Source organism: Colius striatus, chromosome 25 (genome assembly GCF_028858725.1).
Source record: "Colius striatus isolate bColStr4 chromosome 25, bColStr4.1.hap1, whole genome shotgun sequence".
NCBI classification, from domain to species: Eukaryota; Metazoa; Chordata; class Aves; order Coliiformes; family Coliidae; genus Colius; species Colius striatus.
The window spans coordinates 2,299,687-2,314,493 of record NC_084783.1 but is presented as its reverse complement, the minus strand read 5'-3'; the positions used below and the strand labels follow the sequence as shown (position 1 = coordinate 2,314,493).

At 61.4% G+C, this 14,807-nt stretch overlaps 1 protein-coding gene across 1 annotated transcript; it reads right to left on the bottom strand.

Annotated features, from left to right (window-relative positions):
- Positions 1-1,749: 1,749 nt before the first annotated feature.
- On the bottom strand, positions 1,750-11,591 carry FSTL3 (follistatin like 3). Its single transcript, XM_062015008.1, has 5 exons — positions 11,463-11,591; positions 8,784-8,969; positions 5,429-5,644; positions 3,119-3,346; positions 1,750-2,982 (listed from the first exon to the last, which is right to left on the bottom strand). The coding sequence occupies exons 1-5, from the start codon at positions 11,518-11,520 to the stop codon at positions 2,930-2,932; spliced, it is 741 nt and encodes a 246-aa protein (XP_061870992.1). The 5' UTR covers positions 11,521-11,591; the 3' UTR covers positions 1,750-2,929.
- Positions 11,592-14,807: the final 3,216 nt, after the last annotated feature.

Sequence of the window (14,807 nt, the reverse complement as noted above, 5' to 3'; positions counted from 1 at the left end):
TTTATCTGTAAATTGCTGGCACGCCGCGGGCGCGGGGCTCAGCCGCCCTCCCTGCCCAGGGCATCCCGCAGGAGGCTGCAGCCGACCGCAGAGTCTGGCACGGGCTGTCTCACAGCTCCTCCAGGGCTCTGCCAGGGAGGATGGAGGTCAGGGCTGAGAGACACTCCCCAGGGCGCTGAGAGACACCCCCGTCCAAAAAGCCTCTGTGGTTGCTGTGCTGGGGAGCTCAGGGGCTTTGCAGACACAGTATGAGGGTCCCCAAGCACAGGACAGACCCCCGCCAGGCTCTAAGGAAGCCCCAAATGCCCGTGGGGGAGGGGGGCACGTATCCCCCCAGGATGCCAGGGCAGGGCTGCCAACCCCGGGGGCTGCTGCCGGGAAGCCTGGAGAGCCGCCGCCTGTCCCGGCTCGTCCCAGACCACCCAAAAGCCGGTGGGAAGGAGGCGCCTGACTCACGGCCGTGTTTTGGAAGGCGAAATCTCCCGCTCATCGGCAGGAGCTGACAGCTCAGCCCGTGCCCGCAGGCTCCGTGTGGGGCACGGCTCGCCGGGAGCTGCGGGGGACGAACCGGCCCGGGGCAGGTGGAGGGAGGATGATGAGCAGCCCCTGGGGAGGAAGACACTGCGGGAGGGCTGGAGAGACAACCCAAGGCACTCTGATCCTGCCCCAGGGAGCTCAAATGCAAGCCTGAGAGCCACCTGCCTTGCGAGCCAGCAGAAGCAGGGGTGGGTTGTAGCCTCCTTTAAAGTCCTGGTGGGCAGCTGAGCCGGTGGAAAGCTGAGGGGGGCTGATCCTTATCCCCACAGTGCCCAGGCAGCTGCTGCCTGTCTCAAGGGAGGGTGTTTTTCCCAGATTTCCCCTCTCCTGGCCTTTCCTGCCCAACCATGACATTTGCACCACCACGTGTGGCAAAGGCTGGTGCCAGGGAAAGTCCTGGGCAGCCTTTTGGCTTTACACCCATCCCCAAAAGCCAGTGGGGGCATTGCTGAGCTTGGGTTCAAACCAGGCCAGATCCTGTACGATGCTCAGCACTCTCCTGGACCAGAGGGAGAGCTGAGAGTGCTGGCTGCTGGGCAGGATCAGTGGTCTCTTAGTGCTTCACAGTGCCTCAGTTTCCCCTGCTTAACCCCTCCTCCAGGTTTAGGGGGGGCTCTATCAGAGCCAGCCTGGCTCTGGGAGTTCCCTGCTGCTCTCAGGGCCGTGTTGGAGCCCATTCATGCAGCAAATCCTGAGGAGGGTTCGACCCAGTTGAAGTTCAGGGGGGTCAGGGGGCTGCATCGTGCCAGCTCCCTCCCTTCCCCACACAACAGGAAGAGCAGCAGCTCCCGTTGAGCTCTGAGCTCCAAGCCACAGGCTGGGCTCCCACCCCCGGGGAAGTGTCACACATCAGGACCCAATTAATGGCAGGAATTGTTTTGTGAAATACCAAACTCTCGTGGCATGGCCTGAGATTGGGAACAGATTTATCTGCTTTGCTGCTTGCTCTTCCCTGCTCCCTCCCTTTCCAAAGGAGCAACCTCAGCCAGCCTGGAAAAACCCCAGTTGCCAAGATGAAGCAAACACAGCCCAGGAGTGGGATAGAGCTCCTCACCTGCTGCTGGGAGCTTCCCACCCCAGGTCTCCCCCTCCCCACACATACCTGAACCCTTGGACTCCCCCCCCCTCCCCAGCAAGAGGCCAAGCAACCACACTATAGGCATCACACCCCCCAAACCTGCTGAACAAAAGCAGCCCCACAGCACTGTTTATTCTTGGTTTAATTATAATCCACATTTGTAACACAGCTGTAAAATGCCCCTCAACAATATGCAGTAGGAAATGTGTGTGTTCCCACAGCATCTGCCTCAGGGATCAGAATGCAACCATACAAAAATAGAAAATAGGGTATTTATATATATATATATATATAATATATATATGATATTTATATAAAGGCAGTAACTTCTCAGTGTCAGAGATGAGATGGTATTTACACAGGTGACAACACACAACATGAGAAGTAAAAATAAATACAGAGGGTGTGGACAGAGCTGGAAGGGGCTGGGTCACACTGGTGAGGGGGAGTGGGGCTGTTGGGGGCCAACCAGGGCCATCACTCTTCTCCTGTCCCCCTTTGCCATCCTGGCCCTGTGTCCCCACAAGTGGATTTGGGAGCTGAGCCTCCCTCAAAAAGCAGCACACAGCTGCTTTCAAAGAGGTTTGGGAAGAAGGGGATGAAGAAGGCTCTGTGCAAGCTGGAGATGGGCAGCTGCAGCAGCGGTGGGCTCAGGGAGGGGGGGCTGTGGGGATGGTTGTGCCCCCCTGCCAAGGCTCCCATGGGCTGTAGTGGCACCATTGCCCTGGCATCGCCTCTGGAGGTGGGTGGGAGCCTGATCTGAACTAAAATCCCTCTGAACATCCACGTGCTGAAACTTTAGGAGAACAAAACATATATTAATATATATGTATCAATAGATATCTGTCTCCAGTATGATGATGCAGCACTGTGCTGCCTTCCCTGCTGCTGGCAGCTGAGGCTGAGCCCCTCCAGGGAAGATCCAAAGCACAGATTCCCTTTAGACCTCGAGCTCCCAGCCAGGAACATCAGCAGAGTACCAAGAATTCAATCCAAAAATAATTAGGCCCAGGGCTGCTGGCCAAAGGACACGTTGGGGGGGGGATGGGGGAGGTGGGGGGCCCAATGTGCAGCAGCCCAAAAGCCCCTCAGTGGTGAGGAAGGGCTGGGAGAGGGCACTGGGTGGGCATTGAGAGCATCCCCTCCCCTGCTGCCCAGCTGGGAATCAGCCCCTCCTACGACTGCATAACATACACAGGTATAAATAAGGTTCTTTTTTGTTTCTTTATCTTAATAAATATCAGGTATATGGTTTGTACAATATACACAATAATGCCCCTGTCTCCTGGGTCCAGCCTGGCACCCAGGGAGGATTCACACGTAGTTCTCCTCTGCGTTGTCCATCTCCGGGGAGAACTTGGCCACAGCTGCAAATGGAGTGAAGAGGAGGAAGAGAAGAGGTGAGGAAGGTGTGAAGGTGCTGGGTAGGTGTCATCCCTCTCCCCTTCCCACCCACTCACTCACCCACCCACCCACTCACCCACCCACCCAGCCTCAGCTCACCCGTGCAGCTGCCGTAGTGGCGCACGCCGATGGAGCGGCCGCGGTGGCACGTGGCCCGCCGGAGGTGGCACGCTGAGGGGTAGGTGACGTTGTTGTTGCCACACAGGGCACGATCCAAGCTGGTAGGTTCTGGGCACGGGGCAGTGCGGCACATCACACAGTGGGCACTGCCCGTCTGGTCGACCACGCAGGTGTGGGTGCCGGGACATACCACGCTGGAGCAGGACTCTGTGGGGAGGGATAAATGTGGGTGTGGGGATGTGGCAGCTCTTGTGAGTCCAAGGGGTAGTGGCCACTGGCCCAGGTAGCTCAGCTCCCCTCATGGCTTTAGCTGCCAGGTGGTGGAATGGAGCTGGAGAGTGCCAAGCTCCCCCGTTGCCTCTGAGCCTGAGGAGGGGAGCTGGCAGGGGGTGATGTCCTGGGTGCAAAGGCCAATGTGGCTCTGCAGGGAGTGTCAGAGAGTGCTGCTGTCTCCCTTCAGTCTCCTCTTCTCCAGGCTCAACACCCCCATTCCCTCAGCCCCTCCCCAGCACACTTGGGCACGGCCTCACCCGGAGCCTCTCCACGCAGGGGGAGCTGCTGTTGGGCTGCAGAGCCTGAGGACTTGGGGCTGAGCCCAGCTCGGGGCAGTGGGACCTGGCTGTGGTGAGCAGCCTCATACAGGTGCCTTGGCAGGGGGAGCAGTGGCCACTGCAGCCAGACTAGCAGCAGCCACACTGCACACCCCAGAGAGAGGAGAAGGGCAGGGTCACCCTGGACTCAGCCCAGCCCCAGCAGCGAGGACTCATCAGAGCAGGATCAGACCCTGTGCAGGGCTCTGTGGGATTGACACAGACCTGAGGCTCACACAACCCTCATCCCACACCAAAACCTCAGGGTCTGCTCAGCCTGATGGCTCTGTGACCCCTCACCCTGGCACAATCCCACAGCAGGACCCACAGAGCTCCCTGGACACCGTAAACACTCTGCAGGGCCGTCCCTCCTCCTTCCTCCCTTCCCCTGCTGGATTGGAAGGAGATTTGGCATCTGCAACTCCCAGCTCACAACTCACATTTTCTTGCCCCACATTTCCCTGTGCAATCCAGAGCTTGACAGGCAAAGCATTTCAGAGAGGAGGGCTGGCAAAAATAACCATAATAATTCTGACAGTTCTTGGCAGGGCAGGGAGGATTGCTGCTCTCTTCAACAAAACAACACAAAAAAGGGGCTCAGTGTTTGTAAGTGACATTTTATGGACTGTTATTCCTCAGAACTCGCTGCTGGGGAGGCTGCAGCTCCAGGGCTGTGCTCAGTGCTGGGCCCCTCACTCACTGCCACAGGGACACTGAGGGGCTGCAGCGTGGCCAGAGCCGGGCACAGAGCTGGGGAAGGGGCTGGAGCACAAGGGGCTGGAGAGGGGCTGAGGGAATGGGGGTGTTGAGGCTGGAGAAGAGAAGGCTGAGGGGACACAGCAGCACTCTCTGACACTCCCTGACAGGAGGCTGCAGGGAGCTGGGGGTCAGGCTCTGCTCCCCTGTAACACGTGACAGGACAAGGGGAAACAGCCTCCAGTTACCCCAGGGGAGGCTGAGGTTGGAGCTGAGGCAGAACTGTTTCCCTGAGAGGGGTGTCAGCCCCTGTGCCAGGCTGCCCAGGGAGCTGGGGGAGTGCCCAGCCCTGGAGGGATCCCAAAGCCCTGGAGCTGAGGTGCTGAGGGCTGTGGGTCAGTGCTGGGCTGGGCAGGGTGAGGGCAGGGCTGGGACTGCAGCAGCTTCAGGGGCTTTGCCAACCCAAATGATTCTGTGGTTCTATGAGGCAAACCCCTTGTTGCACTGATGGGCTGCATTGGCATCACAGGCAGCTCAGCTGCCACATCCCTCAGGGTGACTGAGCCAGAGCCCTGGGTGCCCAGCAGGTACCAGCCAGGCAGGTGCCAGCTCAGAGCACAGCCTGGACAATGGTGATTACCCTGTGAGGTGGGGACTGTGGAGTCTCCTCAGTGCTGAGCTGCTGAAGCCCTGTGCCAGGAACTCCCTGGGCATGGCCAGAGCTGGCCATTGGTTAGAAGCCATCTGTGCCATGCTGGTGGAGCTGCCAGCCTCAGGGGCAACAGGAACAGCATGTTCTTGGGGCAGGACAGGACATGCTGCCCATGGGGAGAGGCCTGACTTCACACTGGGGAGAGTGTTACCCACTGGTGCCAGCACAACACACGTGGCCACTCTCCCCTCCACCCCAGAGCAGCTCACACAGCGCTGATAAGCACTGGAGCCACGAGAAAACCCCAGCCCAGGGCACAGACAGGATGAGAATGGCTGGAAAAGGACTTACTTTTGCATTTGCCCTGGTACATGACCTCGAGGTCGGGGTGGTCTCTGCACTTGGCTGTCAGCAGGTCACACTCATCTCGGTAGGTGTAGCCGTCAGAGCCACAGACCTGCAGCTTGCGGGGCAGGCTGGAGCAGTCGGGGGCACAGGCACACTGGGGCCGCCCATGCTTCATCTTACACACCTTGTCAGGGCCACACACCACCCCCTCACAGCTCTCTGGGGACAGACAGGGAAGAGCACATAAGGGAGCTGCACCAGGGAAGGGTCCAAGGCAGCTCAAGCTTGTCCCAGAGTTGGGGGCTGCAAGGGGGGAGCAGGGGGAGGAGAGGGAAGGTGAATGGACAGAGGGCTGGGATTGAGGTTTTATTGAGCTAGGCAAAAGCTGCCAGTGCAAGAGGCTGAGTGAGGTGCTGGGGCTTCTTGTAGAGCCTGCAGGGATGTGACTCCCCTCAGCAACAGGCAGAGTGGGTCTCGTGCCCTGCCTCAGGCTGAGGGGCCCCCAACACCCTGCCCCCAGAGCTGGGAGGGCATGGCTGGTCCTGGGAGCTGTCAGACAGACAAGATGCCTCAGCCCCTCTCCCCACAACCCCCCAGGACCCACTCCTGGGGCCTGGCACCCCAACCCCACAGCCATGCAGGGTGGCAAGCAGCTGGGAGATGGCCAACATCAGCCTTTGGAGGGGAGGGTCTAAAATCACCTTCCTGAGGAGAGCTCCCAGCACACAGCCCAACACTGAGCTGGATGTTGCTCAGCATCTGGATCTGCTCAGCTCCAGCAAGGAGCAGGTCGTTGGCTGGAGCTCTGTGTGATCATGCAGTGCCTGCCCCAGGCAGAGCCCCAGCCCTTTGCTCAGCACCAGCTCACTTCTAGCTGTTTATTTCTTTGGAAGGAGAAGTTTCTTTTTTTTCCTTGTGCAATGTAAAAAAACCCTCTCTCTCTCTCTCCTCTCTCTCTCTGCAAGGCCTCAGCTCCTGCTGAAGGAACTGGGCTTTGCCAGTGTCTGGGCAATCAAGATCTCAGCTCCCACCACACAATACCCAGCCCTGTTTCACTGACTTGAGCCCAGATCCTCAGACAGGAGGATGCTTTGTCCCATGAGTTGCCCCCAGGCCAGCACAGGACTGGGTTCAGGGGTCCTGCCAGTGCCCAGGGCTGTGCCCACATCAGTGGGGATGGAAAGGGGCCCATCCTGGATGCTGGTGTCTCCACAGGGAGAGGGAAAAGGGTCAGCACCTAAACCAAGGCAAGGATGGGGGCTCTGCCTGAGGCATCTGGAAGGCTCTTACCCCTCTCAAAGCACACACAGAGCCCTCACCCCAAAGGGACTCTCTGTCCCCTGGGAGCTGGGGGGCTGCCTCTGGCCACAGGAACCCATCAGCCCCTGTGGGGAGGAGCAGAGCAGGACTGAGCAGCACCCTGAGCTGGGGATTCACCCTGAGCAGGAGGGATTCCCACAGACAGGGTGTGTGCTGGGAGCTGGTGGGAGGTGCAGAGGGGGATTTCCCTGCAGAAATGGGTCACTTTGGGAGACAGTGGGGGGGGGGGTTGAGGAAGGGGGAATTCCCCTTGTGCTTGGCCCAGCTCTCCCCAGGGGAAATTCCCTGGTGGGAGACAATTTCCCAGTTTGCTCCCTCATTTCCATAGCTGGGGCCTGGCCAAGGGAAGGGGAGAACAACAGGCTGAGGCCAGGCAGCATCTCAGTGGTGAGACCCCAGGACAGAAGGACACGACCCTGGGGCTGCTGGAGGAAGCAGGACCCTCCTCACCCTCTGCTGTGGGACGTGGCTACAGGCACACAGGGTCTGCCCATGGGGGGCTGTCTCAGTGAGGGAGGGAGGTGGTTGGCCCATGTGCTTGTGACCCTGACCCCAGCTCTCCCACCCTGGGCCAGGTCTGTGGGAGGGACACTGTGTCCCCAGCAGCCAGAGCCAAGAACTTCTCTTCCCCACCAGAGACCCATCACAGAGCCCCCGGGGTCTGGCCAGCACCTTCCCCCAGGGCTCAGCAGCTCTGGCTGCTGCTGCAGGGCTGGTGGCTGCAGCCCACTTTATCCTGGAGTAACCTCTCCCAGCCTGGGGAGCAGGAGCACAGCTCAGCTCAGCTGCCCTTTTCCAAGGCCTCCAGTTTGCTGGAGCCCGGTGGGGAGCAGCACCAGCTCCATCTGGATGGGACAGGCAGGGGCTTTCTGAAGGGTGGGGAGTTGTGGTGGACGTGCTGGCTGGGCTCTCTGGCCTGTTCAGCAAAGGTCCTGCTCCCAGACCCAGATGAATCTCCAGGAGCTGCAGCCCTCACCGTGGTCCCTGGCCACTCACAGCCCCTCTCAGCCTCCCCACAGAGGTGAGGGCAGACCCCTGGGACGGGTGCTGCACGTCTCTTCCCCTGGGGCACGGGGGAAGCTCCTCAACCAGTCCCTGGAGAGGGTCTCAATGCTCCCAGCATCCCATGGCAGGTGGAGGCAGGCAGCCAAGGGCAAAGATTTCACTCAGACTTCATCTGGCACAGGGTGCAAGCCCAAGCAGTGCCAGGATGGGGCTGAGCAGCATCCAGAGTGGCAGCAGCAGGGCTGTGCAGAGAGGATGGAAAAAGTGCTTTTCTTAACCACCCTTTCTCTCTCTCTTTTTTTTTATCATCTCTCCTTTAAGCAAATAACAACATGACCTTCCAAAGACCTGCTCCTGCCTACAGAGGTCAGCAGGTCCTCCAGCACGTCCTCCCAGGGCCACGCAAGTGCGACTGGGGGATCCGCTCCTCGGGCTCAGGCCAAAACATCTGGTGGGGCTGGAACTCACAGCTGGAGCCTTTCCACTGCTGGAACTGCCCATTGCATAAAAACCATCTCACACACGAGCTGGGAGGAGGAAAGGGGAGGGGGGGGAGCAGAAGGGAAGAAATAGATCTATTTTTTTTCCCCCTTGAAACCTTCAGAAGTTTCCCTCTGAGCAGATCTGGCCAGGGCAGGAGGCCCCAGCCACAGCAGAGCTCTCCTGGCAACCAGATGGGCTCCTTCCAGCCAGCCAAGGCACAGGTCATGGATCCCACTCCACAGGGGGAGCAACAAAATACACACAGAATGAGAGCTGCCAGGGGATAGAGGCTGTCCCACAAACCTTGGCCCCATGGCAACATCCATCCTGGAGCTGCAGCAGCAGGGCTGAGTCAGTCATCCCCTGTGTCCCTGGGATGTCCCAGCCAGCCCAGGAGGGCAGCTCAGAGCCCTGGGGAGGGACAGCTCAGCCCCATTGCTGCTGCTTTCCCCCAGAGCTGAGGGCTCCCAGCATCCTCCCCACGGCTCTGAGCATCCTCCCCACGTGGAGCTCGGCCTCTCAGCAGCCCACTCACCCCACTCCTGCTCACCTTTGCAGGGGTGGCAAGTCACCAGCCCCAGGAAGCCCAGCAGGCTGATCTTGTTGCCTGGGTAGGTGTAATTAGACCAAGCCACATCCACGTTGCCGTTGGCACAGCATTCCTCCCACGTCACACCCGTCTTCAGGATCATGGTGCACTTGGCCTCCTTCCCCTGCTGCAGCCAACAGATCCCACCTGTGGAGAGGGCAGAGGGTGAGGGGTCTCTGCTGCACTGGGCCACTGCATGAGGGGCAGCAAGACCCCAGACACAGCTGAGCCATCTGTGGGGCAGAGGCACCAGGACCACACTGATTCCTGGGAAGGGCTGGGCTGGGATGAGTTGGTGGTCCATGCTGGCTGCCACCTCTGCTTGTGGCACAAGGGCTGTGCCCCATGGACCCAACATTGCTGCCCCAGCACCCTGGTAGCCCAGGTCCTCTGGCTAACAGGCTCCAAACCCAGCAGTGGGACCACAGGAATGCACCATTTATCTCAGCACTCACAAGCCATGCTCTGGGAGATGCTCAGATGTCAGGCCAGGAGCTGAGCTTGCAGCCTGCCCCCTTGCCCTGCCCTCCCTGCCTAACTCCTGCCTGACCCTGCAGCAGGGAGGCTCCAGGGAGGGTGGGCAGAGCAGGGCTGGTGGGCACCCACTCTGCTGAATCCCTCAGTAACCCCACAGAGGTCCAGAGACGATCCCCACAGTGCAGGGGCACAACACCCATGGCCTCTGCAGGGAGCATCCGAGCCACTGGCTGGAGAACAGGGCACTTGCCACAGCCCTTGGGACTGGGCCAGCCCAGCAGCACTCGATCCCTCTGAGTCAAAAGCCTGTTTGTTCCTTTAACCCCTCTGAACAAATCAGTTCTAGCTCTGGGGTGGTTTTTTTTTGGTCTTTGTGAGTGATTCCTTTGCAATTTCCGCCCCTGTAACCAACCTCTCCTGACGCTGCTCTGGCTCTGTGCTCTCCTCAAGCTGCCTTTGAGGTTTGGTAAATGGCTAAAGAGGGGAGGGAGGGAGGGATGGGGGAAGGGACAGATGCTGCTGGTGCCAGGTTGCAGTCCCTCCTCTCTACAGCAGTGATTCACCCTGGCCCCAAAGAGGAGCCAGCACGTGCCTCAGCCCTCAGGTATCCCCCTCCCCTGCTCTGCCCCATGCACCCGACTCTGGTTCAGCCAAACAAGAGATTCCCAGCTCAGCTGCAGCTGTGGATGGGGCAAATCCTCAGGCTGTGGGAATTAACAGTCTGGACACTTCTAGAAGCATCAGCCAGGCCACCACACCTCTACCATGGGTGGGTTTATCCTCCATGGCTTTGTCCAATTGCTCTTTCAAGCCCATTTTTTCCAACACCCCGTGGCCCCATTTCCCTGAGAGCTGTGTCCTGGCTTTGGACTGGGCTCACCTCACAGCCCATGGGCACAGCCAGGCACAGAGGGATCCCACCCACAGCAGGACACATCCACAGCAGCAGTGGGGCACCCACCACTTCCCAAGCCACTGTGGTGTGTGTGGACTTGTCAGCACAAGGGACAAGCCCCAGGCAGGGAGACAGAGCCCAGCTACCCCATGAGTGCAGCAAGGTGGCATTGGGCTGGAGGGGTCAGGGAGGGAATCTTGAGGTGCCCCATCCTCAGGGCTTCCCTGGTGCTTTAGCTGTGAGGATGCAGCTACCTTGTGCTGAGCACAGCTGGAGGACATGAGCAATGCCCAGGGACACCCAGCATGTCCCTACCCATGGCCTTCCACCACTTGTACTCGACCCTGTGAAGCCACAAATGGCTATCCCACGGGCTGGAGTGATGCCAAGCACGATGCCAGGGGCTACTGCAGCACGAAGGACCTGGAGGGGGGGAGCCCGACCTGCAGCTATTTGGGGAGCACAGCTGGCAGGGAGGGATGGAGATGGCACAGCCTGAGAGGGATGGCAGAAACTCGAGGGAGAGCAGACAGCTGGGAGGGAGCAGCAGCCATGGCTGCACCGGGCAGGGCTGTGGGACTGGGGTCGTGCAGGACCCGGGCACCGGCAGCAGTTCCCGTGCGAGGGGACGGCAACGAGCCGGCTCCCGGGCGGCCGCGGGAGGGGTTCGAGCTCCAAACTCCCCACCCACAGCACGAACCGGCCGCCGCTTCCAGCTCTTCCCACACGGCTCACGGAGCCCCGGAGCTCGGCTCTTCCCCCCGTGCCCCAGCCCGAGGGTGGCGGCGCCGGCCGGGCTGTGGCTTGTCCCCATCCCGGAGCACAGCGAGGTGCGGGATCCACGCGGGACGTGGCGATGGGGCCGTGCGGGACCCGGGGCTCCCGCTCGAGGCTGATGGAGGGCCAGCGGGACCACCCGACAGCACCGGCGGGCACCGGGCGGGAGCCGCTGCCACCGCTCCGCTAACGCCCGGCACCGAGCAGCTCCCGGTTAAACCGGCTCCTGCCCCCCAGAGCCCATCCCCTCGGGGCAGCGGCTGCCGGGAGCTGCGGGGAGGGGCGAGAGGGCACATCAGCGGTGCCCGGGGTGGGTGTGGGGGTCCTGGCACCTGCCAGCGGGGCCGGACGGGGAGCGGCGGCACCGACGGCCCGGAGCGACGGGCGGGTCCCCCCGGTACCCCCGACGTGACCCCCACCCTCAGCTTCCCCCCTCCGCCGTCGGGACCCTCCCCCCATCCCCCATCCCGGGAGCCCCGGGCGGCACTTACCGTGCGCGGCGGCGGGGCTAAAGAGGGCGAGCAGGCAGAGAGCCAGCCGCAGCGGCATGGCCGGGCCGGGGCGGCGGGACGGGGCCGGGACGGGGCCGGGACGCTCCGGCGACCTGTTGCCTGTGAGGCGGCGGCGGGGCCGGGGGCGTTATAAAGCGGCGGGGCCGCGTGAATCACCGGGCGGGGCGGCGGCGGCGGCGGCGGGGGGAGCGCGGCCGGGGGCGGGGGCAGCGGGGCGGGAGGGGACGGGGTGAGGGGATGGGGGGCCGCGGGTTGAGGTGGAAGGGTGGAGGGGTGATGGGGGAGTGCGGGAGCGGGGCTTTGCGCGTCGCGGAGGGTCGGGGGAGGGATGCGTTGGTGCGTGCGGAGCGGGCAGGGGCTGGCACCCCGCAGCCCTGCGGTGGAGATGGGGATGGGCAGGTTTGGAGGTGCCTCTGGAGCTCGGAGAGGGCTCAGCAGCAGAAGAAAGGCTGCGGTTGGGGGGGAGCAGAGTCCTGCCGGACCCCCCAGGTAGGGGGGACAGCTCTGGGGTCTGGGTGCTGCTCAGAGCAACCCCCCTGCCCGAGCCTGGTCATCCTGCACGGCTGCTCCTTCTGCACCCATCCAGCCTTGAGTGAACCCTCTGTCTGCCTCCTCCCACCCTCCTCCTCCTCCCTGCAGCAGCCCCGTCTGGCAGCGGTTACCGTGGGGTCAGTGCCATGTGGCTCCTTTCATCTCTGCTCCCCAAACAGCTCCACGGGCAACCCAGCATCACCCAGCATCACCCAGCATCACCCAGCATCACCCACACTGCCCAGAGGGGAAACTGAGGCATCACTGGGCACTGCTTCCTCGAGCCCTTGTCTGGGTGAGCTGTGCAAGGCAAGGAGGTGAAGGAAAGTAACTGGGCAGGGGGGCAGGGATATGTCCTCCCCTATGGTGCACGTTGTCACTGTCCTCTCCACACATCCCCATTGCCACTAGGGTGTCTCCATCCCAGCTCCCAAACATGTGCCAGACCCTTCACCAGCCCTGCCTGGGCTGAAGAACTGTGGCTCTGCCAGGTTTTGGGGGGTTCCTGGGAGGATGGGGGTGGGCAGGAGGAGTACAGGGCTGTAGGTAGCACAGGGAAAAGCAGCTCAGGCTCCCTGACATCACTTGGCCTTGCTCCCTGCTCAATGCCACCACACAGAGATTGCAAATGGGCTCCAGGGCACACAGGCAGGGCCCTTCATCCATCACCCTGCTCCCTGGGCAGAGTGCTGGGGTCATGAGGCTCTCTGCATGTCCCTGCTCCTCCTGCTACAACCCAGGAGCCTTCTCCAGCCCCATGAACTCCGTCTGTCTCCTGGCTGTGCAGCTGAGGAGCGTTTTACCCTTTGCACTGGCCTCAGCTGAGGTCATGTTTTCAGCAGGACTGAGGCAGGCTGGCTCAGGAGAGGGGCCCCGGCTGGAAGGCCCCTGGGAACCTTGCACCACCCCTCCAGCCCAGCAGCAGCCTCCTCACTCCGAGCTGGTGCCAGCACAGCGTGAGCAGCTCAGTTTGGCGCAGGATGGGGCCTGGATGCAGCTTTGGTCCAGTGAGACATGCAGCAGCCCAGGGTCAGGAGCAGAGGGAGCAAAGGGTGTGATGCCAGTAGCCAGTGCAGGCAGAGCAGTTGTGTCTGCTGGAACCACCACGTCCCTCCTTCTGTCCTAAGGATGAGTCCCAGGGAAGGGCAGCGAGTTGGCCCTGCACCAAGGTGGATCTTCTCCCCCCTTTTTCCCCATACAGACCCCCAGGGAGGGGATGGCAATAGGAAGGGCTGTGTTTACCCCAGGTGGCACTGGTGTCAACCACATGGAGCCCTCAGGCCCTGCAGTGCCACAGCACCTCCGGGCAGCATGTGTGTGGTACAGGGAGCCCCTCCACGAGGGCCAACAAAGAGTCTGCTGTCCCACTGGGGAAGGATGGAGCTGGTAGCCCCTGGCTGTGCAGAGTCCTGGCACACTGCTGGCCCCAGGGCTGGGCAGCACTGCTCCCATCCCAGGTCCTGGGCTGCCTGAACCCTGGATCACTCCTCTGGCCTCGGAGCCGTTGCCCATGTAAGGGCAGAGGGCTGGGGAGCCAAATCCCTCGGTAGGATTTCAATGAGGGAGCGGGTGGTGATGCACTCACTCACATGCTCTGGGATGCAAGAGGAGCTTGTGGAGGCCAGGGAGGGATTTTCCCTGGCTTGGAGCAGCGTTGCACAACTGGCTGGCTCTGGCAGGGAAGGGGTCGGACCTCGCTCTGCAGCACATCTGGAAGGGAGCAGCCGGGCTCTGCTCCGCCTGACGTGGGGCAGGAGGAGCCTGGAGGCCAAGAGGGAAGCAAAGTCGGGCTCCTTCCCTCCAGCCAAGCCAGCACAAATCTGCAAAGGCCTGCTGGTGCCTGGGGGCTCAGGGCCTCAGCGAGGCCACCCCGCTCCCAGCAAAGCCACGCCGGGGGCTCTGCTTGTCTCCTGCCCCGGCTCCGGTCCAGGCAGCCCTGGGAATCACCATCCTGCCAGTGGGGCAGGGAAGTGATTTGCCTGGAGGGACAGAGGCTGATTGTCAAGCAAAGCTGGGAGCAAAACCCCACCAACCAGTCTGCCACAGGCAGGGAGATGCTCCCTCCCTGCTCCCGCTGCTCCCACGGGCGGTAACTGAGCCCCGGCAGCAGCCGTGGAGGGAGCTGGGACAGGAGCCAGGCTGGGAAGCACAGAGAAACCAGCCCTGCAACGGCTTAGAGGAGAATCAAAGCAGCCTGTGGGCTGGGCAGGGGGCTGGGGGCGGCGGGAGGAGCTGCAGTGGGGACAAAGGAGCCCTTTGCAGTGGCAGTGAATGGCAGCTTCACATCTGACCTTTCGGTCTGGGTGCTGGTATTGTGCTGGGTCAGGCGATGTCCTGCCAGGGCAGCAAGAAACAGGCTGAGGATCAAGAGCCAACCATCCTCCCCCCATCAAACCCTGGCTGCTTCCCTCTCCTCCTGAGCTGCTGGGCTTCTTTAAAGAGGGAATCTCATCTCTCTCATCACTTCAGGCTAATTAAACTCTGCTAAAGCAATTAGAGCTGCAATTTGCAGCAAGGCATTCGATGGAGAAGTGTTTCTCACAGAGCCCAGGGTCAGGGCACAGGCAGGAGAGCAGAGGACTCATGTTGATGGTGTGGATTCACTGGCAGACCTTGGGCAGGCCCCTGGATGTCTTTTGGTCTCCATTCCCCCCTCAGAGCAGTGATCCCAGCCCTGTTATACCCCCTGGCACAGCAAGATGCCTGAGTTTCTCTCATGCAAGCACAGATGCTGCCATCCCCCCATGGGCTCCACAGCCTGAAGTGCTGCCCAAGCTCAGCCACTGCCACAGG